Source organism: Castor canadensis, chromosome 7, assembly GCF_047511655.1.
Source record: "Castor canadensis chromosome 7, mCasCan1.hap1v2, whole genome shotgun sequence".
Classification (NCBI taxonomy): domain Eukaryota; kingdom Metazoa; phylum Chordata; class Mammalia; order Rodentia; family Castoridae; genus Castor; species Castor canadensis.
The window spans coordinates 155,982,002-156,006,492 of NC_133392.1; the positions used below are offsets into that span (position 1 = coordinate 155,982,002).

The 24,491-nt window shown below is 43.3% G+C and overlaps 1 protein-coding gene across 2 annotated transcripts in view; it reads right to left on the minus strand.

Moving 5' to 3' along the window:
* Positions 1-11,030: 11,030 nt before the first annotated feature.
* Positions 11,031-24,491, minus strand: part of Ube4b (ubiquitination factor E4B) — a 122,620-nt gene continuing 109,159 nt past the window's right edge. For both annotated transcript variants that reach the window (XM_074081391.1, XM_074081390.1), the window contains 5 exons: positions 22,290-22,424; positions 19,631-19,822; positions 13,029-13,203; positions 12,679-12,825; positions 11,031-12,376 (listed from right to left, as the gene is read on the minus strand). In XM_074081391.1, the coding sequence (XP_073937492.1) occupies positions 12,315-12,376; positions 12,679-12,825; positions 13,029-13,203; positions 19,631-19,822; positions 22,290-22,424 (711 nt within the window). In that variant the 3' untranslated portion in view covers positions 11,031-12,314. The remainder of the gene's footprint in view (positions 12,377-12,678; positions 12,826-13,028; positions 13,204-19,630; positions 19,823-22,289; positions 22,425-24,491) is intronic.

Below are 24,491 nucleotides of genomic sequence, written 5' to 3' on the forward strand. Positions count from 1 at the left end.
ATTTCAAAAAACAAATTAACCAATTTAACACAACAAAAGCCAAACCTTAGTACCACCAAAAATATAATAAAATAAAAAGAACGAAACACTAATATTTTTGTAAAGCCTGAACGAATGGGAAGTTTTCGTTTGGTGTGTTCTCTAATCCCCAGTGAATTACTGAAGATTTTGTTTTAATCAGCTCTTGGCTCCTTGCGCACACGGTCAGCCCTATAATCAGCGTGTCCTGCTGTTTTCCTTGGTCATGGCTGAAATCTATCATTTTGGCCAGATAAGAACACCCTGCATAGATTTTCCTCTGTGGAATTGCAGCATGTGCGTTACTTTTCTCTAGGAGGCATTCTTACTAATTAGGAACAACCTTGCATCAATTAACTTTGGTCTTAAAGCCATGATTCAAGAAACCAAATTGTTGTTTACTGAAATTGTTGTGCCAGTGACAGATGGCCCTGGAACACAGGGGCGGGCAACGGTGTCCAAAATGGGCTTCCTACAATATCAGAGAGTCCAGCCACCAGGAGGGATTCCTGGGACACAAGTATAGGGCATTCTGAGTAAGTGGAGAGCTCAGAGCACAATACACAGCTGACCAGTGCACAGAAGTCATGACATCTCAGATGACCCCCATCTTCCCCACCACTCCCCAAATCCCAAGCACCAATGCCCCAGCTCGAGGTTCCTTCTGGGAAGTGAAGCTTGTCACTCCTGCTGAGGGCACAGCCCTGGATATAAGCATCTAATTCACGCTGAGAGAAAGCATCAGCTGGCAAAACACCTGGGCTGGGTGCAGTGGCTCACACCCGGAATCCTTAGCTACTTGGGAGGCTGAATCAAAAGGATCGAGGTTCAAGGTCAACCCGGGCAAAAAGTTCATGAGACCCCCCATGCCCTCATCTCCAAACTAACCAGAGCAAAATGGAGTGGAAGTGTGGTTCAAGAGGTAGTAGAGGAGTGTGAGCACCTGGGTTTTACATCAGCTTTCTGTCACTATAACAAAATATCTGAAATAATCAAATTTCAAGGAGGAAAGATTTTTTTTTGGCTCTTGGTTTCAGCGGTTTCAGCTCTGTTGCTTTGGACCTGTGGTGAGGCAGTGCATCTTGGTGGGAAGGTGTGCCAGGTAAGCTGTCCACCTCATGGGGGCCAGGAATCAGAGGGTAGTGGGGTCCCCTTATCCCCTTCCTGGACACACCAATGACTCAACTTCCTTCTACTAGGGTCACCTCCTACAGACTCCACCACCTCCCAAGAGTGCCACCAAGCCTTCAATACACGGGCCTTTAGGGACATTTAAGTTCCAAACTGTAGCCAGTCTGTTTGGCTTCTAATTCTGTTACCTGTACTGTTGAGCAGGTTGCATCATCTTCATGACTCTTGGTTTCATCTCTAAAGTGGGAATAAAGATAGTACGCCACCTCACCTTCCCTCATGAGAACCCAATGGGGTGGGAGTGCAAACCCGCCTTGTGTACAGTGTGTGAATCATCATGATGTCATAGTTTTGCTGAAATCAAGAGAGTGGAGCACATACTTACCTGGCAGGGGAGATACCATGATCACGAAGAGAGTGGAGCACAGTGAATCTTCTCTCTCTCTGACCTGGGGACATTGCATCATGGTGGGAGTAGATGTGTAGCACCTTCTCTCTTTCTATCAGATCCCTTGTCACTCCTGTCCTCAGTGATAAAATGAATCCGCTACATCCTAGCCTTGGGTCCTGGGCAAATCAATGTCTCTAGGCTTTAGTGTTTGGTGTATAAAATAAGCCTGTTGGAGCAGATGGTCTGAATTCTAAAGTAAGTTCAGGTTCCAATAGCTTAGCAGTCCGTGCTTTCTGGGTTTGTTTCTCTCCAGAGGGAAGAATTGAACTGGCTCATAGTGGTGATGGTGACAGTGGTGATGGTGATGAGGGTGATGATTACCACTTGGCATTTATTAAACATTTACTATAAAAGTAGAACTGTATTAAGCATCTCACATTAATTATCTCTTTTAATTTTCACAATAGTTCTATAAAATACATTCTCTTGTGCAAATTCACTTAAAAAGAAACTCAAGAGAGGTTGTGGAAACCAGGCATGGTGGCTCATATCTGTAATCCCAGCTACATGAAAGGCAGAGATCAGGAGGATCAAGGTCCAAGTCCAGCCCAGGCAAAAAGTTAGTTCCCCATCTCAACCAACAATTTGGGTATAATGGAGCACGCGTGTCATCCCAGCTATGTGGGATGCTATAGGTAGGAGGATCACAGTCTCAGAAACCCCAGGCAAAAAATCTGACAACTAAAGCAAAAAGGACTTCAATTGATACAGTGTCTGCCTAGCAAGTGGCAAGTGAGAGGCCCTGAGTTCAAACCTCAGTACTGCAGAGAGTAAGAAAGACAGAGAAAGAGTTGTGAAGGTTGAAAAATGCATCTCCCAGGGCCTAATCCCTGGAATTTGTAAATATCACTTTATATGGAAACAGCTCTTTGTGGATTTGAGCAAATCAAGGTTTCGAGATGAGAGATTACCTCGGATTGTCAAGGTAGGTCCTAAGTACAATTGCACACATCACTTGAAGACAGGATCACGGCCTAGGCTAGCCCAGACAGGCCCAGGAATAAAGCAAAAAGGGCCGGAGGAATGACTCAAGTGGTAGAGCACCTGCTTTGTAGCATGTAGACCCTGAGTTCAAACCTCAGTGCTTCGAAGAAGGAGGAGGAAGAGGAGAGGGAGGAAGAGGAGGGCACTAAGAACTATCAGAGAATAAACTTGGGTCATTTTGAGTAGGCTGGCTTGTGGAAATTTGTTACAGCAGCCACAGAAAATTAATGCAAAGATAAATCATTTATTTATTCACGGTCATGGCCAATAGTGGTGGTAAAGCCAGGACCCTAAGACTCCAAACCCATGCTCTTCAGTACAGCGCTGGATTCCCCATACATAAAACAAATAGAATTTGACTAAGTATTTATCAACCGAAGAAGAAATAAAAACTTGAAATTCCATCAACAGCACGGTAACATTTTAAGTGACTGATTCCACTAAATTCATTGTATCTCCTGTAAGCACCCCAATTTAGAGGTGCTGCTCTTTTGTGTGTGTGTGTGATACTAAGGTTTGAACTCAGGGCTTCGCAATTGCAAAGCAGGTGCACCTCTTGTCCGTTTTGCTCTGATTATTCTGGAGATGGGGGTCTTATGAACTATTTGCCTGGGCTGACCTTGAATCAGTATCCTCTGGATCTCAGTCTTCCAAGTAGCTAGGATTACAGGTGTGAGCCACCAGTGCCCAGGGTGAGGTGTTGCTTTAAAAGATTCTTCTGCCAGGCTCAGTGGCTCACACCTGTAATCCTAGCTAGTTGGAGAACAGCTCAGGTGAAAAGCTCAAAAGACCACATCTCAACCAATAAAAGGTGGGTGCAGTGCTGTACACCTATCATCCCATCTCCTAGGGAAGTATAAATAGGAGGATCATAGTCTAGGCTGACTTGGACTAAAAAGCAAGACCCTATCTCCAAATAGCTAAAGCAAAAAGGACTGGTGGTGTGGCTCAAGTGGTAAAATGCCTACCAAAGTCCTAAGTTCAAACCTCAGTACTGTCAAAAAAAAAAAGTTTGTTCCCACACAATCTATATCGAAATTATGTCATTACTGTATCACAGCCAAGAATGTGTGCACTTCGATGAGAACATAGAATTTGTAAAAGGAGAAAGGTTGATATATTTAGTTCATAGCTAAAAAGATCATTCGGCAGCAATCTCACCTCAGGCTCTTAGTCCACTTCTGGCAATCAAGGAAATAGACGTTGCTTCTCTCTTTTAAAAGATTTGCTTCCTTTTAACCCCTTCAGTTAGGATTCTGTTTTTTTTGTTTGCTTTTTGTTTTGTGGCACTGGGGTTTGAACTCAGGACTTCACACTTGCAAAGCAGGTGCTCTATTGCTTAATCTACACCTCCAGTCCATTTTGCTCTGGTTATTTTGGAGATGGGGGGTCTCGTGAACTATTTGCTTGGGCTGACCTCGAATCTTGATCCTCCCGATTTCAGCTTCCCAAGTAGTTAGGATTATAGGTGTGAGCTACTGGTGCCTGGCTCATCCTTAACTTTCTCAAAAGGAAAAAGAGGGCTGGGTGTGGCTTAGTGATAGAGGGTTTGCCAGGCCCTGGGTTCAATGCTCATCAATGCAAAAACCAAAAAGGAAACAGAAACTTGATTTCTCCCGCCTAACTTGCTATCTTCCTGAGTTCCCAAGTAAGTCACCCAATAGGAAAATTGGGATTTGGGGTTTGCATTCACTCCTAATCCACAAGTGAACCTGTGTTCTCTGCAGGAATGGACTTTTTGTTCAAACCCTCACCCATTACACCTGTCAGCTTTTGTGTTTTATGTGGTGCTAGGGATGGAATCCAGGGCCTCCAGTGTGCCAGGCCACAGCCTCAGTCCCTTGGTCTATATTCACCAGTGCCTGTCTGCCAATTTTATTCATCTTAGCTCCTTTCAACCTTTTTCCCCTTGCCATTTCTATAGGTGTACAGATTTTGAGATAAATGGTCACAGCAGGGGGATGGCCTGTGGTGCTCTAGTTTGAATATTGTTTTACCCCAGATTTCTGGGGCACGAGGCAGTAACACAGAAAGACCTGTATATGGGTTCCTTAGCTTCCACCATGTTTTCCAAGCACCCTAAAGGAATCAGCTGGGAAAGAAGAACAGTTCTGCATCACCGATGGTCATGCTAGGTGTGGTGTGCAGCCCTCTGACAAGTATCTCCCAGGAAGAGTGAAGCATTTGGATTTATATTTATAAAAGTTGTTGATCCTTTGCTTATAGCTAAGAATTAACCCAATGCATTTTTAAAAAATAATTTGTTTCTTTGCAAGAGCTCAACATCAAAAAAAAAAAAAGCCATTACATCAGCAATATCCTTCCCCATCTGAGATGCTGACAGGTGACATGTCATTTTATGACGAGACTGAAAGGTAGAGAAATAGTAATCAAAGACGCTGTAAGCCCACCCATGAAACGAACAGAGACCACAGACAAGTGACCAGACAGCCCTAGCAATCAACCATGTCTGCCTCTCTCTGACACACACACACACACACACACACACACACACACACACACACGCGCACGCAGGGATCGCAGTGTTGGAGATCCCAAGTCCTATCACAATCCAGCCCACTCTTTCCCTTACTGGCAATTTCACCAATGTGCTTAGCTTTCAATAAACGGCATCAATAATTTAAACCACCATAAAAGTGATACATAATACAAAAGGACAGAAGATTTAGAAACGTCTGCTGGAAACCAGCAACATCACAGTTCCTCTATCCATCTCAGGATCCCATGGGGTTTGGAATGACTGAAGCAAAGCAAGATCTTCCCCACAATGCTTCAGTCTCTGCAGCAAAATACCCCAAAGAGTAGCTTACACAGCCTTCAGGGGCAGGAAGAAATGGACAAGCCCCAGTCTTCAATTAGTAGCTGTGAAGTTGCAGGCAAGTCATGTAACCTTCCTAATTTCAGCTTCTTCATCTGGAGAATGAGTGGATGATCCCTATCTACCACGGGTTCTGAGGAGAACACCGCTGAAGCCCCTCAGCAGAGGCCAGATTTAGATGGGGAGGCAAAAATGCTGAGAAACTGTGCAACAACGGGCCATCCTGAAACAAGGTAGTTGGGCTCAGGGGCAGGAGGATGGCAGCTTGGAACCTAACATGGATGTGGCTGGGGTGGAAGGCAGGCTGGTGATAGCTCAGATTGGAAATGCCCAAGTGCTGTCAGTAGGTGACTTGGTAATAACAGAATGGGTGTGCTGCTGAAATAAAGAATGGATTCCACTGATTTTATTCTTTATTCAAAAGATGAGAAAACAAACTCTTAGGGCTCTTAAACCACACCCACATTTGTGAACTAGGGGACTATGGCTGTAGTTTCTCCTGTCCAAAACTCATGTTGACATTTGGTCCCAAGTGCAATTGTGTCGAGAACTGCTGGGAATAAGTCATCAAGGGGAATTCGTTCTCTCCACACAGGAGTGGAGTAGTAATCATGCAAGCAGGTTGTTTTAAAGTGAGGCTATCCTTTAGGTTTTGTCTCTCTCTTTTTTTTAGTGGGACTGGGATTCGAACTCTGGGCTTTGCACTTGCAAAGCAGGCACTCTACTGCTTGAGCCACACCTCCCATCCATTTTGCTCTGGTTATTTTAGAGGTCTCATGAACTATTTGCCTAGGCTGGCCTTGAACTGTGGTCCTCCTGCTTTCAGCCTCCCAAGTATTCCCATGTCTCTAGGATTACAGACATGAACCACCAGCTCCCAGCTTGTGCTTGTCTCTTGCATGTGCCCTCACCAGAAGCCAAGCAGATGCCAGCATGCTTGTGGCCTTTCCAACCTCCAGAACCACGAGCTAATAAATCATGAACTTATAAATCACTCAATCTCAGCCATTTTGTTACAGCAACAGAATATGGATTAAGACACAGAGGGAGCTGGTCCATACACAGCAGTGTAAATACACTATGTACTGCTGAACTGTACACTTTAAAGTTGTGCTTATGTGAATTTTACTTCAGCTAAAAAATCCACTAAAACTTAAAATATGGATATGACAATACTAAAATTCAGAATTGCTATTTAAAAAGGAGGTCCCGATAAAACTATAAGAGAGGTAAACAGGTGGAGAAAAGATGTTTGCAACCTCTAAAACTGGTTCTAGAACAACACAAGAGAACACCTAAAAATCATCAGGAAAAAGGGAAGAAAGCAAGTATGTAAGGATAGACAATTTATAGAGGGGAAAACCTGTTGGCTGATTTGTGTTGTCTAAGGTGGTCAAAATAATAATAAGACCACTCTGGGCCGGGGGTGTAGCTTACTGGTAGAGCACATGCTTAGTGTGTGTGGGACCCTAGATTCAGTCCTCAGAACCAAAATCAAAACCCAAGGACTGGTGGAGTGACTCAAGTGGTAGAGCACATGCCTAGCAAGTGTGAGGTCCCAGGTTCAAGCCCCAGTGCCACCAAAAACAAAACAAGCAAACAAAAACCCACAAAAAAATCAAAACCAAAAAAATAAAACCAAAACCATCCCATCCCACCTCTCAAATACCCCTTTCATCAAGTAGTGGGGGAGGGTCTGCGTTCCCACCTCTTAAAACTGTGCTGGCCGGGACTATAGCAGAGTGCCAAGCCATAACGACCCAGCTTCTACCTGGTCCTCTCAGGTGCTACCTTAGAGCCTTGTCACCATGCTGCTGCCCGCCTGTGGAAGCCAAGTGGATCCAGAGAGGTCTATGAAGGCATGCCAGCCAACGGCCTGATTTGACTGAGGAAGTCTCCAGCCCAGCCACTATCCGGCCACAACCATGTAAATTCTGAGTGAGAACTGCCTATTTGATCTCAGCCTTCATCAAAGATAAGAAAATCATAGTTCCTACTGAAGCCAGTACATTCGGGCCATCATATTTAGCAGCAAGATTTAGGCCCTTAGAAGTGGGTGCCATTGTAACAAAGCATGACGAGTGTGGCACTGGCTTTGGGAATGAGGGACAGGCAGAATGCAGTACATCACGGAGACTGATGGTGAAGCCAGAGAGCCTCAAGGAAAAGTAAATGTTCTGAGGAGCTGGAGGAAAGGGGACCCTGGTCAGCAGTGTCTGAGATTCTGTCTACACTGTTGTCTGCAATGATGTGGAAAACAGGAAACGTACCTGGTGAGCTCAATGATCTAGTTAAGTCTTCAAAGCAGAACCAACACCTGTGTTAGCTTTCTGCCACTACAAAAAATCACCTTTGATAATCAACTGGCAGAGAGAAAAGGTTCATTCTGGCTGAGTTTCAGCCGTTTTAGTCCGTGACTGACTGGTCTGTTAGTTTGGGCTTGTGGTGAGGTAGCACAGTACGGCAGGAGCGTGTGGTGGTGGTACAAAGCTGCTCATCTCATGGCCAGAATACAAACGAGAAAAATGGAGGGGCTTTATCCCACAATCCCTTACAAGCTCCCACCCTGGGGAGCAAGTCTTTATCAGGTACACCTTTGCAGACATGTAAGATCTGATCTATAGTGTACTACTTGACTTCTCATTACCTATGGAAAAACGGGAGAAGAGCTGACAGATGGTTCAGAGGAGAGAGGAGAGAGGGCCAGGTTTGGGGTTGACAAAAAGGGTTCAGGGCTTTCATATGGTGTCTGGACCTCTAAACCAGATTCTCAACCCTATTAGACCCAACACTCTCTTTTTATAGCCAATGCACACCTCCCTCCTTTACTATCTTGAAATGAATCATAAATAATATGACCTACTTAAACATCTTTCCTCTCTCTCCCCCTGTGCCAGGGATTGAACCCAGGGCCTCACACATGCCAGGCAGGTACACTACCATTAGCTATATCCCCAGCAACCAGCTACTACCATTTTGAGAGAGAAGGACAAGGGGAAAAGCAGGAAGACCAGTTGTGGTTGTCTTAAATAATCCAAGAGAGAGCCAACTATGACTCAGACCAAAGTAACAGTAGTGGGCTTGTTGAGAAGAGGTTCAACTCTGGGTTACAATTTTTTTTTTTTCAGTACTGTGGCTTGAACTCAGAGCCTATACCTTGAGCCACTCCACCAGCCTTTTTTTGTGATAGGTTTTTTCAAGATAGGGTCTTGAGAACTATTTGCCCAGGCTGGCTTTGAACCGTGATTCTCCTGATCTCTGCCTTCTGAGTAGCTAGGATTATAGGCCTGACCCTCTGGCACCTGGCTCTGGGTTCCATTTTGTAGGTGAGCTGGGAGACTTGTAGACAGACTGGAGAATAGATTGGGGAAGTACAACAGGAGTCAAGGATGACACCACTGGTTTTGGCCTAAGTGACTTGGATGCTGCCATTTTCAGCAATAGGGAGACCAAGAGAAGCAGGTTTGCAGTGACATGTAAGGATTTCAGGTTTGCATGTGTTAACTTTGAAGGCATTTTAGTCATCTTGAGATGTCATGTCAGTAGTATAGAAGAGACCTGGACTGGAAATATAAATTTGGGGTCCATAGTAAAGTAGCTAGTAATATATGAAAGCCTTGAGATTGTCATTATCTGACCATTTAAAATGAGTACTAGATCTAGAGTGACCCTAAAGCAAAAGTCCCTTCCAGAATGCTCTGTTTCTCCATGTCTCCTTGGGTACTCTCAACCATTTTAGACTCTGGAGTACTGCCATGCAGCAGGAGTGGTCCTAGATTCATGTACCTACTTCACTGCACCATCTCCATCACTGCTGAGGACTAAATGAACGAATACATGTCAGAGTGGCTTGCACACAGAATATAGTCGTGAAACAGAAATCACCATCAACCTGGGATAACTTCCTGCAGGCCAACAGTAGCTGATACCAACCTCATGCTTGTGGTTCATACCTGACATCCCAGCTACAAAGGAGGCATAGGTAGGTAAAACATTGTGAGGCTAACCCATGCAAAAATTTGAGACCCTGTTCCAAAAAGGGCTAGGGCTGTGGCTCAAGTGGCAGAGCGCCTGCCTAGCAAGCACAAGACCCTGAGTTCAAACCTCAGTACTGCCAAAAATAAAAACATAAATAAAATTAAATCTCAACTTATTAGATGGTGCCTATTAGGTCATTTTAGTACTCCAACAAAGCACTATGCGACTCATTATTTTACATAGCAAACCCAAAGTTTACAAAAAGTAAACAAGATAACATGCTAAGCTCGCATTTTAAAAGCTAGTCTATCAAACCCCTTCAGAACCCACACAATAGTGAGTCACAAAATGAGTAAAAAGTTATTTTAACCATCTTTCTCACAAGGACTTCTGATTATCTGATTCTCAGATTCTCCTTCCTTTTTGATAATTTTCCTTTTAGTCCAGACCTACTTTTGAAATATTTTGGATTTTAGTATCTATAATTAAGGTTAAAAGAAAACACAAGTTTCTGTAAAACAGCCACCCTGACACTCTAAATATAGAAATCCCAAACATCTTTCTCCTAGAGACAGTACAGGAAGGAGACAGACTGCATCCTCCCTACCAAATAGGAGGGCCTTGGGGATGCTGAATTCTGAATATTCAAAACAAGTGCATGTGGAAGTACAAAGCAGCATCTTACTATATTCACAGGGATGCTTGGGGAACTCCAACAGTACAACAGACTCTGCACCTTTTAAGAGTTTAAAATCTAGAAGAGATAAGTGCTACAGTACATTTTCAAAATCAACAAATAGGCTTAAGCATGGTGCCGATAAAAACCACAATTTTGTAAACTAGAGTCACTAGGTGATTTTCCATTTTTTTCTTTTTACTTATATTGTCTAAAACTTATATAATGAATAAACTGTATTTTTTTTGTGGGGTGGGGGGCAGGGGCAAGTCCAAATGTGCTCAAGAGAAGTAGGAGATACAAAGGCTGAGGGCCTGCGATCTAGAGGCTAAACACCTGTCCTTCAAATAACTGGCCAGGTGACATTAGGCAAAGTATGCAATCGTCCTGCATCCTGCATCCGACCTATTCAAAGCAAAGCAAAACAAACAATAAACAGCATTGTCTTCCTGGAGGCTGGCACTACAAATTCAAAGACCCTTGCATAGCAAGGAACCTGGGAAGTCTATGTAAATGTTCCCACTGCTAGTCCTATCACTACACTATGCACTGGTAGAAATGGTTTTACGTGGCTGGGGATGTAGCTCAGTGGTAAAGCACTTGCCTGGCATGCACAAGGATCTGGTTTCAATCCCCAGCACTAAAACAAAAACAAACCAAAAAAAAAAAGAGCTAATGAAAAGGGTAGGACTTGAGTAAGAACCTGGAAGGTCAGGAGAAAGACCTGTGAGGTAGGGTAACACCTCAGAGGACTGCGAATGACAAAGCTCAGCCCCTCCAACAGTGAAATGAGAACCAAATAGAGCATCAAGCCTGATGTGGATGGGAAGGTTTTATCTTAAAAATAGCAGCTCTTAATTGGCTCCAGAAAAGGTAATTCACCATAAGCACACTCACTTGGCTCTTGCTTACCTCCCCGCTTGTCTTCCCACAAAAAGAGACTCAAAGATTCCTTCTGAATGTGTATCACCATTTATTTTAGTTTGCATCAGGAATTGAACAGAGAAGACATTGTCGGTGGAGGGGGAAAAAAGGAAAAGAAAAAAGTATGTTTTTATAGACTTAATTTCTTCAAAACACTTTATGGTTTCAAATCCTTTTTACCCCAAAGGAAATTCAAGAATTCAAGTATGTTACTCGGAGCAGTAATACAAAATGCCTCATGCTTGTGTGCACAGTGGCTGTTTGTCTGTGAGTTCAACAAGCAGACAGACTTCCACATTCCTTGCACTCTTTTTTGCTTTGGTAAGGCCAAACCCCAAGGACATGTTATACAAATGTACCTTGGATTGAGGAGTTTATTTACGTTCATAGGATGATGGTGAAGGTTTGGAACTGTCACATAGCATTAAAAAAACCCTTCAGCCCTCCCCCCCCCCAAAACCAACCCATAAAGTCACGAAAGTCCTGATATACCTAAGCCACAGTTGCACGTGTTCCTTAGATTCCTAATGAAGGGCTTGTAAGAAGGACCAGAGAAACAGGATTTTCTTCATTTTGTTTACAAATAAAAAATTTAAAAGGGGTATTTTAAAAGAAAAAAAAAAACCCTGAAATTCAAATTCTGAAAATATCTTACCTTTTTTTATTAATCATGTCATCTAACACCAATTAAAAAAAACAAATATGTGAATATGATATAAAAATACGATCCCAGGATTAACACTTTGTTGCAGGCACAGTTCTCTCACAGAATATATGTTTGGAGGGCAGGGGAAAGGAATTTTTGTTTTTGCTTCTTAAAAAAAATCCACAGCAGTGCAAGTCGGGTCAGGAAGGGGGAGGAGAGGGAAAGACTCTTTAGCAGCAAAATGTCCAAGTTTTCTAATCACAATCAAATCAACGGATATTGGATTAAAAAACAAACAAAACAAAACAAACAAACAAAAAAAAGATGAAGGGGATGCTGCCCAGACCCACTCGCCATCACTAAAAGACTTTCATTGCAAAAGCCCCAAATTGTGACATGTGAAGGACATGCTTTATTACACAAGCAATCATAAAACTTGTCCCTCAAGCTTTTGACTGTTTGTCACTTAAATATATGTACAGGAATCGGGCTCCTCTTCTCGTTCGTGTCCCTGCAGATCTCTACTGTTTGGTCACTCTTGGTGGGCTCTCGGTGTCTGGCCATATCTGGTCACCAACATTTGAGCAGCAGTTTCACTGTGGATGCTGCTTCTGCCTGCCTCGCTGGCCTTGGCTGCTTCCAGCGGAGGAGGGAGAAGGGGGCCAGCTTAATGATCGCTGTTCTGCTTCTCTCGCATCCATGCTTGAATCTGTTCTTTCAGTTCTGGCACTGAGGGAGAAAAGAAAGGGGGATTAATGCCTCAGACAGGAGGTTTCTTCAGCTTGTAGTTCTGTAGCAAGTGGAAAGAAAAGGCCATTCATTCCCTCATTAAGTTGAAAACAGCAGAAGAAACAGGACATGAAAAGGAAGGGCTAGACTTCTACAGCAAAAAAGAGCAAGAGTGCTTTGCGCCTTTCCATGCAAAGTGCCATAAACTGGCTGGTTTCTGGAACTGATCAAGTTCCCTCATTTGGCTAATCTCTGATACATGAATCTGGCTGCACTCTGGCAGTGACGTGTGCTCTGCGTACCTGGTTCCAGCATGCTCTCAGTCAGCGTCTGGCGGTTGAAGGGGTCTGTGGGGGAGTTCAGGAGATGCCGCAAGATGATGGAGCGGTCCATGATGGTGCCAGAGGGTAGCCGCACAGGGTCAGTCATGAGGGTGTCCATCAGGGGATCTGCAGAGACGAAGCAAAGCAAACTAACCTAAGGATGGAGGCTCATGTGAGAAAGAGGACAAACCCAAACTGCTCCTATCAATGAAAAGTGTAGCCAAAGGAGGTACAGGCTTCAGAGAGTTAAAAGCACAGCTGGTTTATGTTACAGATTTCAAGCCCGGTCAGATCAGGAAGTCAGCATGCACTGCACTGGAGCTACTTGCCTCTGAACTCATCAGGAGCGTCACTATAGTCAATTTCTGCACGGGCGTTCTTGGCCACTATCTCCTCCACTTTCTCAGCGAGAAGTTTAAACTTCTCTATCGCTATTGTGGATTTGATGCCTGCCTTCCGCATCTTTGAAATCACTTCTTCAAACAGTTCCTTGCTGTAGGATCTCTGCAAATGAGGAAAGGCAATGTGAGTTGTGAACAGACTTTAGATGGAAAGTGCAAGTTGCAAAAACATGTCCAAAGTACAATCCATTTGTGGTCTCTCCCCTGAAAAATTAGAATTAAAATATCCGAGTCTTTCTCTATGCATTCACTGTACATAAAAGGATGTACTTTTTAAGCTTATAAATGCATAAAGACTGGAGTAAAATGTGCCAAACGGCACAAGGTCACTACCTATGGTGAAAGCAACAGGATTAACATCAATGGGGAGTTTCTGAACTTTTGAAGCCAGCATGGACTTCTCTCAAAACTTACACATTAAAAAGAGAAGAAAATTTAGTCCATTTCAGTCCTTGCAGGGCACTTGCCCTGGCAGCCTGAGAGGAGGGAGAAATTCCAGCTCTCTTCCAAAAAGATAAATATGGGAAAAACCCCAAAAATGCTCCTAAGCAGAAGCTTCCTGTTATTTAAAGATCACTGTCAAATGTCAGGTCTACACTGGCACAAGACCACTCCAATAAGTGGGTGGTGGGCCTGGAAGCAGATGTGATTTGTGACTAAGAGAGGGGGAGGACAAGTGCACACCATGGATCCACACAAACCTGGACATGAATTCTGGGTCCATTACCTATCAGCTGTGTGGTCTTAGACAAGTCCCTAATTCACCCAAGCCTGTTCCTCACTTGTAAAATGGGCACAGTCACTTACTTCCTAGGTGCCTAATTCATATAAATCATTGACACCACAGAATATCAAAGTATATCATGCTTTGCATTATGGCAAAACAGTGGCTACTTGTTTATTTAGTGACCATGACACAGATAAAGGGAATTAAATCTGAAACCCTGGGACAGAACCATAATCTCTACTCCTATCAGTTATAACCAAAGAACTTAGACCAAACTAAGTCCTACTCTAAGCAGAGAAACGTGCTCTCTTATGACCCCATCCCTAAATGGAGAGGGTGTGTGCATGCCTGTCCTTCTCTGACTTGTAAGACTGTAAGTATGAAAATCAGCAAGTGTGACACGGGCAGGGTGCTGGATGTCGGCAGCCTGCTGCCATTATCCATAGCATGCCCTTCCCACCCCCACCAGTGCAAGAGCAGCTAGGCTTGGCCTGTAGAAACTTCTGTTCTAACTTTAGGAATTGCTTCACTGTGGGGCATTTGCATTGTTGCTACTGCTTACCTTGTGAGCTTTCACTCTTGAGCAGTGGGACCTGTCATCACCGTCCACATCATGAATTCATTCTACAGTTGTGTTCTTTTAGAGTGCTGGACTAAAATTTCCCAACATTTCTTCTTTTCTTTCTTAACTTCAATTTCTAAATAAGTGCACATGCTTACTTTTTCTGCACACACCCACACCCCTTCTAACTGAGGGGGATAAAAGCAGAAAGGGAAAGTAAAGTGGTAGTAGGGTGGCCTGGCCTGGCAATAATCCTCAGAGGGGATTTTGGAACCTGGAAAAATTCAGGTTATAATTTTCTAAAACTAAATTATATTCAACATTTTTTGGGCGGTATTACTGGGGGTTGGACTCAGGGCCTTCACATTGAGCCACTCACCAGCCCCTTTTTATAAACGGTTTTTTTTTTTCCTGAGATAGGGTCTCACGAACTATTTGCCCAAGCTGGCTTTGAACTGCAATCCTCCTGATCTCTGCCTCCTGAGTAGCTAGGATTGCAGGCGTGAGCCATCAGCGCTTGACTACAAATTATTATTTTTTCTTTTTCTTTTAGTTTTCTCAACAAACGCTTTATTTGGTACCTACTTACTCTGAGCCAAGTAAGCCACCGAATGTAAATGGACGAACAATTATAGTAAAACACAGGAAGGGCAGAAATGCACATGGAGTTAGTGCAGGCTGGGGTAGCTGCTTAGCCCATTTGGGATCTTATCAAAACATTGTCCACTCCATTTCCCAAAAGACGATGAGTTTTTAACCAATGGACTAGTGCTTGCTTGAAAGTCAACAACTAAGATACAGCAGTGGACTGAGCATTATTAGAAATCAAAGGGGACTTCTATGGGGACATGGCATTCAGCCTCGGAGAGCAGTGGCATCAGTCAATAAACCAACGCATCCCACTCAGCTGCTTCCTCAAGCCTGGCATGTGGCAGGTGCTGGAGAAGCAGCAGAGATCCTGTTCTTGACTTCAAGGGCCTTACATAGTGGTTACAAACTTACAATGAAAATACCTGTAAAGCATTTGTCAAATAAGGGTCTAGTAGCTAGAAAATACAAAGAACTCTTCCAACTCAACAAGAAAACAAAAACCATTCAATTAAAAATAAGCAAAGATGCTGGGTGTCAGTAGCTCATACCTATAATCCTAGCCACTTGGGAGGCTGAGATTAGGAGGATTTTGGTTTGAGACCAGCCTGGGGAGAAAGTTCACGAGACTCCCATCTCCAAAATAACCAGAGCAAAATGGACTGTATGTGTGGCTCAAGTGACAGAGCGTCTGCTTTGTAAGCACGAAGCTCTGAGTTCAAATCCCAGTTCCACCAAAAAATAAAAATAAATAAATAAATAAGCAAAGAAGGACTTAACATATCTAACTGCAAACCAAAACCATGATGAAATACCACTTCACTGCCAGCAGGACAGCTATTTAAGAAACAAATTTCTTGTACAATGTGCCCCACCCAGCACAACAATAAAAATAAATGTAAAAAAAAAAAAGAAACAAATTTCTTAAACAGTGAGGATGTATTAGTGAGGATGGAGAAATGTGAACCTTGGTACTTTGTGAGTGGGGATATCAAATGGTGTAGTGGCTGTGGAAAACAGTGTGGTCTTTCAAAAATTTAGACAGAATTGTCGTATGACCCGGCAATTCCACTTCTAAGCACACACTCAAAAGAACTAACAGGAGAAGGTCTACAGCAGCATTACTTGCCATGACCCAAAGGTGGACACAACCCAAATGTTCATCCATGGATGAATGGATCAACAGATGGATACAGCTATGTAATTAAACAGTATTCAGCCACGAAAAGGAATGAAGTATTGAAATAGTCTACAACATAGATGAACCTCCAAAACAACATTTAAACACTATTTATTTTATTTTTCTGGTAGTGGGGAATCAAACTCAGGGTCTCATCCATGCTTGCAGGCACTCTACCCAACCCCTCAAACACAGTAGGTGGCCAGATGCTGGTGGCTCACACCTGTAATCCTAGCTACCAGGAGGCAGAGGTCAGGAGGGTCGCAGTCCAAAGCCAGACTGGGCAAATAGTTCATGAGACTTTATCCCGAAAAACCTTATCACAAAAAAAAATGGGCTGATAGAAGTGGAGTGGCTCAAGGTGAAGGCTCTGAGTTCAAGCCCCAGAACAGCAAAACAAAACAAAGTAACAAACACACACACACAACCCCCCAAAAAACAGTAAGCAAAAGAAGCCAGACACTAAAGGCTACACATTGCATGATTCTATTTATATGAATATAAAAAATAGGTAAATACAAAAAAATAAAATAGAGACAGAAATCAGATTAGTGGTTGCCAAGGGAAAACAGTGATTGCTTTGTGGGTCCAGGCTTTCCTTTTGGGGTGATAAAAATATTCTGGAACTAAATAGAGATGTTGGTTACACAATGCTCTGAGTATATGACATGCCACCAACTGCATACTTTGAAACAGTTAACTTTAAGTGAGGGTGTCACTGAAGTGGTAGAATGTTTGCCTAGCATGCTCAAGGCTCTGAGTTCAATTCCCAGTACTGTCAAAAAACAAAAACAAAAAAAAAAAAAGAAAGAAAGCATGCTTGTCTAGTAAGCATGAAGCCCCACGTTCAAACCCCAGAACTCCACCCCCCGCCAAAATTAAAGAACTGTTCAGATTTAAATAATTAATTTTGTTACATGAGATTCAGCTAAAACAAAACAAAACAAAACAAAACGAACATAACAAAAGAAATATAAAATTAAGTGCTAAATTTGTGAGGAAGGAGCAATTAACATAGGAAAGGCTGCATGGGAAACGTGTGACATGAGAGGAACTCTTATCTTTTAATGGAAAGTGCTGCTAACTGACAATGCTCCATGAACACCTGCCATGGAGTTGGAGTATGCCTGTGAAGCAGTCAGACGTGGCCACCAGTGCTATTCAGTCCATGAGGCCTCCTTGTGCTGGGCTCTCTCAGCATTAGGGACCACCTGCCACACTCCACCACTCTGTGTACAAAGCTCAGCGGCTATTCATCCAGCCTCTCTCTGCTGAACCTTGTTTTTAGTCCACTCTTGGTACACAGGGAAGGAAGGCACACAGTGTCTTTCCTTGCAAAGCTGTCATTTTATTTTTATTTTGTACCCCCAGGAAAACAAGCCATACCAAAGCGAACCAAGACTACTACTTCTGGGGCTGGTGGAGTGGCCCAAGTGGTAACAGCAACTGCCTAGGAAGTATGAGGCCCTGAGTTCAAACCCCAGTGCTGACAAACAAACCCAAAAAAACAAAAAAAAGACTACTACTTCTGAAGGAGAAAACTAAATTGTACCACCTCTTCTCTGGGTGCTTTTAAGCCTTTCATTCTTCTACCCCAGTCCCCAAATCATCTAAAACAACCAAGTAGGCAGGGCCCTGATTAGTTTATGGCCAATATAAACAGAAAATGCCCAAAAAAGAACACAAACAACACCTGTGAAAGAAAGCAGAGGCTCCACTTAAAATACTTGTCTCCATGTGTCAGTGGCAGGACTGTACTGGCCTCGTGAGTTTGAGAAAACAAGGTTCTTCTGACATCCAGGAGCCTAGTGTCCACTGTGCAGAGCCAGCTGCCAGCACTGGCATCCCTATGATTCATACATCACCAGGTGGTGTGGACCTCTTCTGGAGCTCACTTGGGTCCCTCTGGCTCACAGGACATGCCTACTTATCCATATGTACACTTCACATGGTTGCGTTAAACCCTGGGAGATGTGGCAGCTATAAGACATACTGGAGAAGAGGGAACATGCTGAAGACCCCTTCCAGGTCTACCTGGAGTGAAGATGAGCAGTCAGGGACTGTTTCATACCTGACCTCTGGCTGGCAGGAAACGTCAAGCTACCTTCTAGCTATACAAAACCTGCCTTGCATGGCTCACCTTGAGGGGGCTTTCCACTTTCCTCTCCATTTCTAACTGTGTGCACTATTACATAGCTGTCAGCCAGAAAAACAGCATGTTTTAACATCTCCTCAATATAACTACAATTTCCTAACCCTCTCATTTACTGAAAAATTGCTTTAGACACATTTCCCGCCTCCCCCTGACCCAGCACAGGCACTTTGTCAAGACCACTTCCTTTGTTTCTATCAAAAAACACATACAGCTGGGCATGGTTGTGCGTGCCTATAATCCTAGGACACAGGAGGCTGAAGTAGGAGGATCTCAAGTTTGAAGTCAGCCTGGGCTATATAACAAAACCCTGTCTCAAAAATACCTAAACTAAAATAACAAAAACCCCTACATATGTGAATTATAGGTCAATACAGCTGTTATTTTTTCAAAGTACCTATGATTCTTCTATTTTGACATTCTTCCTTTGGATGAGGTATGGAGAACCTTCTAGGATGCTACTGAGTCATATTTGGATAAATCACGTGAGTGAAGGTGGAGACACAGAAACAAACATGGCACTTTCTGGGCACTTAAAGGGGAGGCAGAAAGGTGAGAATATGGGCACAGGACAGTGAATCCTGCCTCTATCCCATGCTAACCCTGCAAGCTTCAGCAGGTTTTTAACCTTTTTGTCTCAGTGTCCTCATTTTAAAATGAGGAGTTTAGTAGAACTCCCATCATAGAATTCTGTAAGCACTGAATGAGTGAAAACATGCAAAGTGTTTTCTTGTTACACAGGGTTAATAAATACAAGCTACTACCATGTTAAGGTGATGCAGGTGAGAAGACTGTGGGGAAAGGGAGCCCTTTCTAGATGACCGGACCATCATCACAAAGGGCCAGTGGGGGGAGCAGCTTGTACTATACCGAACACAAAACAGATCTGACCCAGAGCCCGAGGAATGAAGGAGAGGGAGGGATGTAAAGAACGTGTTCATGAAAAAAGCCCCAAAGCAGCAGACTGGGGGATCTGGATTCCCTGAGAAAATGGCTCTTAGGAATTCAGGAAGATGGGGTCTGAACTCAGCTAGAAGGGCCAGGGAGCCAAATCTACTCTTAAGTCCCCAAGGAAAACAATCTGTCCACCTACGCCAGGCATGTGTCACTACTGTGCCTAGTACTCCATTTATGTACAAAATCTTCTCAAACCACAATTTGAAGTATCACCTTCCTTCATGTCCAGTAATGAAAATCAAACGGTGGATGGCTATGGATCGTGCAGGGCCTGACAGTGACGTGTACAGAGGCAAACCCAAACCAGCTCAGCAACCTGAACTCACGGCCCACCTCGGAAGCACCTTGTACCCCTGGCACTGACCTGGTCATCAGCAATGGCTTTAGCGAACCGAGCACAGTCCAGCTGCAAATAAATATCTGTCAGTTGATCCAACAGCTTCTTTGGTTCAAAGCCGTATTTCTCTGGATTTTCAACTTTCAGGTCACGACACTTGGGGCCACAGAGCTGCTGAAGATTAAAGTTCAGCATTGCTGCCAGTCGGGGTCCAAGTTCCTAGGAAATCACAGGTAACAGGACAATTCATATTGTTGAGTCGATCAAAGACCAGCACCTCCCTTCTCAGGGGAAGAACAGCAACTGGCTGATTTAATCGTCAGTGAATCCCTTACATGTGCTCAGCACAAACTGAAGAAGGCCAATGTTATATTCACACATTCTACTCCCCATTTCCTATAAGGAAATTCTAAGATTTAATGGAATATTATAGGCTACCAGCATACTGATAAATACCAGAAAAAGCTTTTAAAAATTCATGCTTTAATTATAAAAATAATTATCACTCCAAAAGCATTGAGAAACATGTAAAAGGAGTTCAGGCATAGTAGCTCATGCCTGTAATCCCAGCTACTTGGGAGGTGGAGATCAGGAGGATTATGGTTCAAGGCTAGACCGGGCAAAGTTAACAAGACCCCACCTCAATCAATAAGCCAGGCACTGTGATATGTGCCTGTTACCCTAGCTATGAGGGAGATCATTGTCTGAGGCCAGCCCTGGGCAAAAACAAGAGACTCCACCTGAAAAATACCTAAATAAAGATGTGCTAGAGGCATGGCTCAAGTGGTAGAGCACCTGCCTAGTAAGAGCAAGGCCCTGAGTTCAAACCCCAGTGCTGAGGGGAAAAAAAGAGGTAACAGGTAAAAGATGAGAAATGAAATAATTCCATTCTCATTTGAATGACAAAAGTGTTTGAGTCTGCTCTTCTAGGTGTCATAGGTGTCATTTCATGCATTTTTTCCCCATAAATTTCAAAAGTCTCTGACAGCTCAGAGCTTGCCATTCATTTTTTTTTTCAGATACAAGAGGAGAAATGCAAAGGAGAAGACAGAATTTATATCTTGAATAGTTTAAATCTAGCCAGAGAGAGAAAACTTAAATGAAATAGTCAGAAAATAATGTAAAATAGTACGACGCAAGAAACCCACAAGCTGACACAGTAAGTACTGCGGCCGGGCAGATGCTGCATTGACTCTAGGGAAACCAACAGATTAGATAGTAGGAATAGACACTGGCTGCAAGGAAGTCCAAAAGCTTCCCGTGAAGTAACAAGGCCATGGTAAAATACAATGAATGGATTTACACAAACTTGACAATCTACTTTTGTACAAAGTACTCCTGTATTCAATTGTTGAGAAGTTGTGGACTAAGGGCTTAATGAGAATAGGGCAGAGTCAGTAATTTTTTTTGGAGTAGGGAGTTTTGAGTGAGCTAGTAAAGAAGGCAAAAATGGTGCATCATACCAAACATCAAAGCAGATGAAGACCTAAGGCTGTGGCAAAAGAACAAAACTGTGTATGGTGTTCAAATGGGTCAGGTTTATGAGCGACCTTGAAGGAAAGAAGTTTTCTACGTAAAATGAAGAATTTAGAACTGAAAATAGGCTTTATAATAACTCAGTCTCAAATAACTTACTTTTCCTACCCTGTCATAATCAACAGCACTGCTACCAGAGTAATCGAAGATAAAATGTGGTTTAAAGCAGGTGCTGACAAAATACTATTGTGGGCCAATTCCAGTTTGATGCTTCCTTTTTTAGGGGGAGAGTGGAATTGGAGTTTGAACTCAAGGCTTTCTGATTGCAAAGCAGGTGCTCTACTGCTTGATCCACACCTCCAGTCCATCTTACTCTGGTTATTCTGGAGATGTGGTCTCATGACGTATTTTCCGAAGCTGGTCTCAAACTGTGATCCTCAGGATCTCAGCCTCCCAAGTAGCTAGGATTACAGGCATGACCCACAGGTGTTTAGCTCACTGCCTCCTTTTGTAAATAAAATCATACTAGAATATGGTCATGCTTCTTTTGCAAATAAAGTTTTATTAGAACACAGCCAGGCTTGTTTATGTATTGGCGGTTACTGTTCTCAAGCTGCAAGAGCAGAGCTGAGAAGTTACAACACAGACCATTTGATCCACAATACCTTAACCTACTCACTATCTGGCCTTTATAGAAAAAATTTAAAGGAAATCCTTTTTTGCAAACGTTTAGACCTTCAGTCTACCATAAACCCTAAGGCTCTCTTGAGTGCAACAAAGCTACTTCTAAAAGAACCAAAGATCTTATGTGTTATCAATCATTCTACTTAATGTACTCCAATTTCCAACTTATGTTATCTTATAACTTTCCTATAAATAAAATATAGGAATCAATAACAATAAAAATACATCACAACTTCAACATCAATAATCCAATGTACTATTTTAAGCAGAAAGAGAACAAAGTCATCTTAGAAGTTAGCATTTGCAGAATATGTAGTGAAATCAGAGGTCATCAATTCAGTCTGTTAGCAGAGTTCTGTGTGCATCAATTAACAAAACTGGGAACAAAATTAGAAGCAGAATTTCACCTACTGGTGATTGGGATGCTAAAATTTCCTGGACTTTACCACCTGTATTAAATTATAAATGTTAGAATGTGGGTGTGGAGCCCAACAGATAGAACAAATACCCCACAGTTTCTACTTACTGGTCTGAGGAATGGCTTCTGGACCTGCTTCGTGAGGATATGGAACATGTCCACAGTTTCTGTTGCCAGGGCGAGGTAAGAGCGTGAAACGCGCTCGTCCTGAGCAAGCTGAGACTGCCGGGCCTGCTGTTGATCCTAGGAAACATAGAACAGGTGCCAAATAAATCTTATTTATTGTCATCAGCTCACTAACACGCCAAGTGTGAGGGAAAAACAGAGTCAGCTCATAACTGGAGAAGTGTAAGACAAAGCCAACATGCTAAGGGAGTGGGATAAGCAGCTGCACCAGCAAACTGTCCAGAGAGCTTAAATTTGTTTCCTCTAGCACCAGAACTCTTTGGAACCTTCAGTCAGGTGGCCTTGGCACTTTTCTTTCTTTCTTTTTGGTCCTGGGATTGAACACAGGGCTTTGTGCTTTACCACTGAGCGACACCCTCAGCCCTGGCACGTTATTAAACTCATTCTCTCGGTTTTTTCAATGATAAAAGAAGTCCCAATCAATCTCTTTGGAGAATGAGTAGTGCTCTGACATAGGACCTGACACACACTGGTGCTATAAAGGGTAGCTCACTGCCATAATAACAAAGTTGTACTTAGTTGTTGCTGTTTTAAAAGTATGTGATGCACTGTACTACAGCACAGAGGCTTATTCGTCCTGCCCCCAGTGTCTGCAATGGCTAATCTTTTTGAATTTTGTCTTTCTACACTTTCAGGCAGTCACTCATTACAACCGTCAGCATGCTTGCCTTGGGGAAGCATCTTTCTCCCTTAGTGCTGCCATGGGTAAATCAGGTGGCACTGTGCCCATCAGCAAAGACTTCCATTTTTACATCTGCCTTAACCACAGGCCTTAACCTCTGGGTCAGAGCTTCAGTCAGTGCCTGGTGGAGATTCTGCAGTGAGACTGCCCACTGGTCCCTGGTCAAGAATGAGAACTAGGAAAAAGGCTGCACCAGGGAATTCACAGAAACAGCCAGCAATGCACAGTCTCCACGTGGGGCTGGGTATCTCATCACTTATCTGAAGTATTACACAAGTGCTTTTACAGGCTGGACCCTCTTTAGGCACTGAGGTAAAGCACAGACCAAGGCTTAGGCCCAGTGGGGCTTCTGAGCCTCCTGCAGCTTAGATTCCATTAGGGAGACTTTACTTAATAAATGCGTGCACACACACACACACACACACACACACACACACAGAGTAAGTCAACAGTGTTGACAAAGAATGAAGCAAGGTAAGGGGAAAGGAGTGACATCAGGGTTGGGGGATGATGCTGTGGAAAAGGTGGTCAGGGAAGGTCTCTCTGAGAGGGTGATAATCTAGGAATATCTAAAGGAAGTGAGTCAATGAAATTCTGGGGAAAAGCACTGCAGACAGAGGGCACAGCAAGTGCAAAGGCCCTCATGTCAGAAGAAAGGCAAGGAGACCAGTATGGCTGGGGTAGAGTGAGCAGAGGAGAGTGTTGGGAAATGAGGGCACAAAGGTGTCCCATGCCCTGTAAGGCCACACTCAGAGCTTAGGATTTGATTCTAAGTAAGAAGGGAGGCCCAGAAGGACTCTGAATAGAGTGGTACTGAGCAAACTGAGATTTTAACAGTGCCCCTCTGGTATAGACATGAGGAAGGGTGGAGGCTGGGAGACCAAAAGTGGCTGCTGCAGTAACACAAGCAAGACATGATGATAGCTTGGAGGCAGAGAGAAGAGGTCAGATAGTAGAGTCTGTCTGTCTATCTATCTATACTTCTTTTTTTTTTTTGTTTTGGGGAATGAACCCAGGGCCTTGCCCATCCTAGACAAACACTCTTATCACTGAGCTACATCTGTAGCCCGTGGAGATAAATTTAAGATAGAACCTAGAGGTATCTGCTGAAAGAGGAAGAGGAATCAAGGACAACGCCAAAGTGAGTAATTGGCAGAAAGAAGCTGTCATTTATTGAGACTGGGCAGACTCAGGAGATTCAAAGGACAACATTGATGGTTTTGTTTGGAACAGTTAGGTTTGAGACACCTACTAGACCATCCAGTAGCAAGGCAAGCCAGCACTAGTTATGTGGGTGTGAAGTCAGGAGAGATCTGGGCTGAGAAGATTATTTATATATACACCCTTCAGTACTGGGGTTTGAACTCAGGGCCTATACCTTGAAACATTCCACCTGTCCTTTCCTGTGATGGGTTTTTTTCGAGATAAGGTCTCAGGAATTA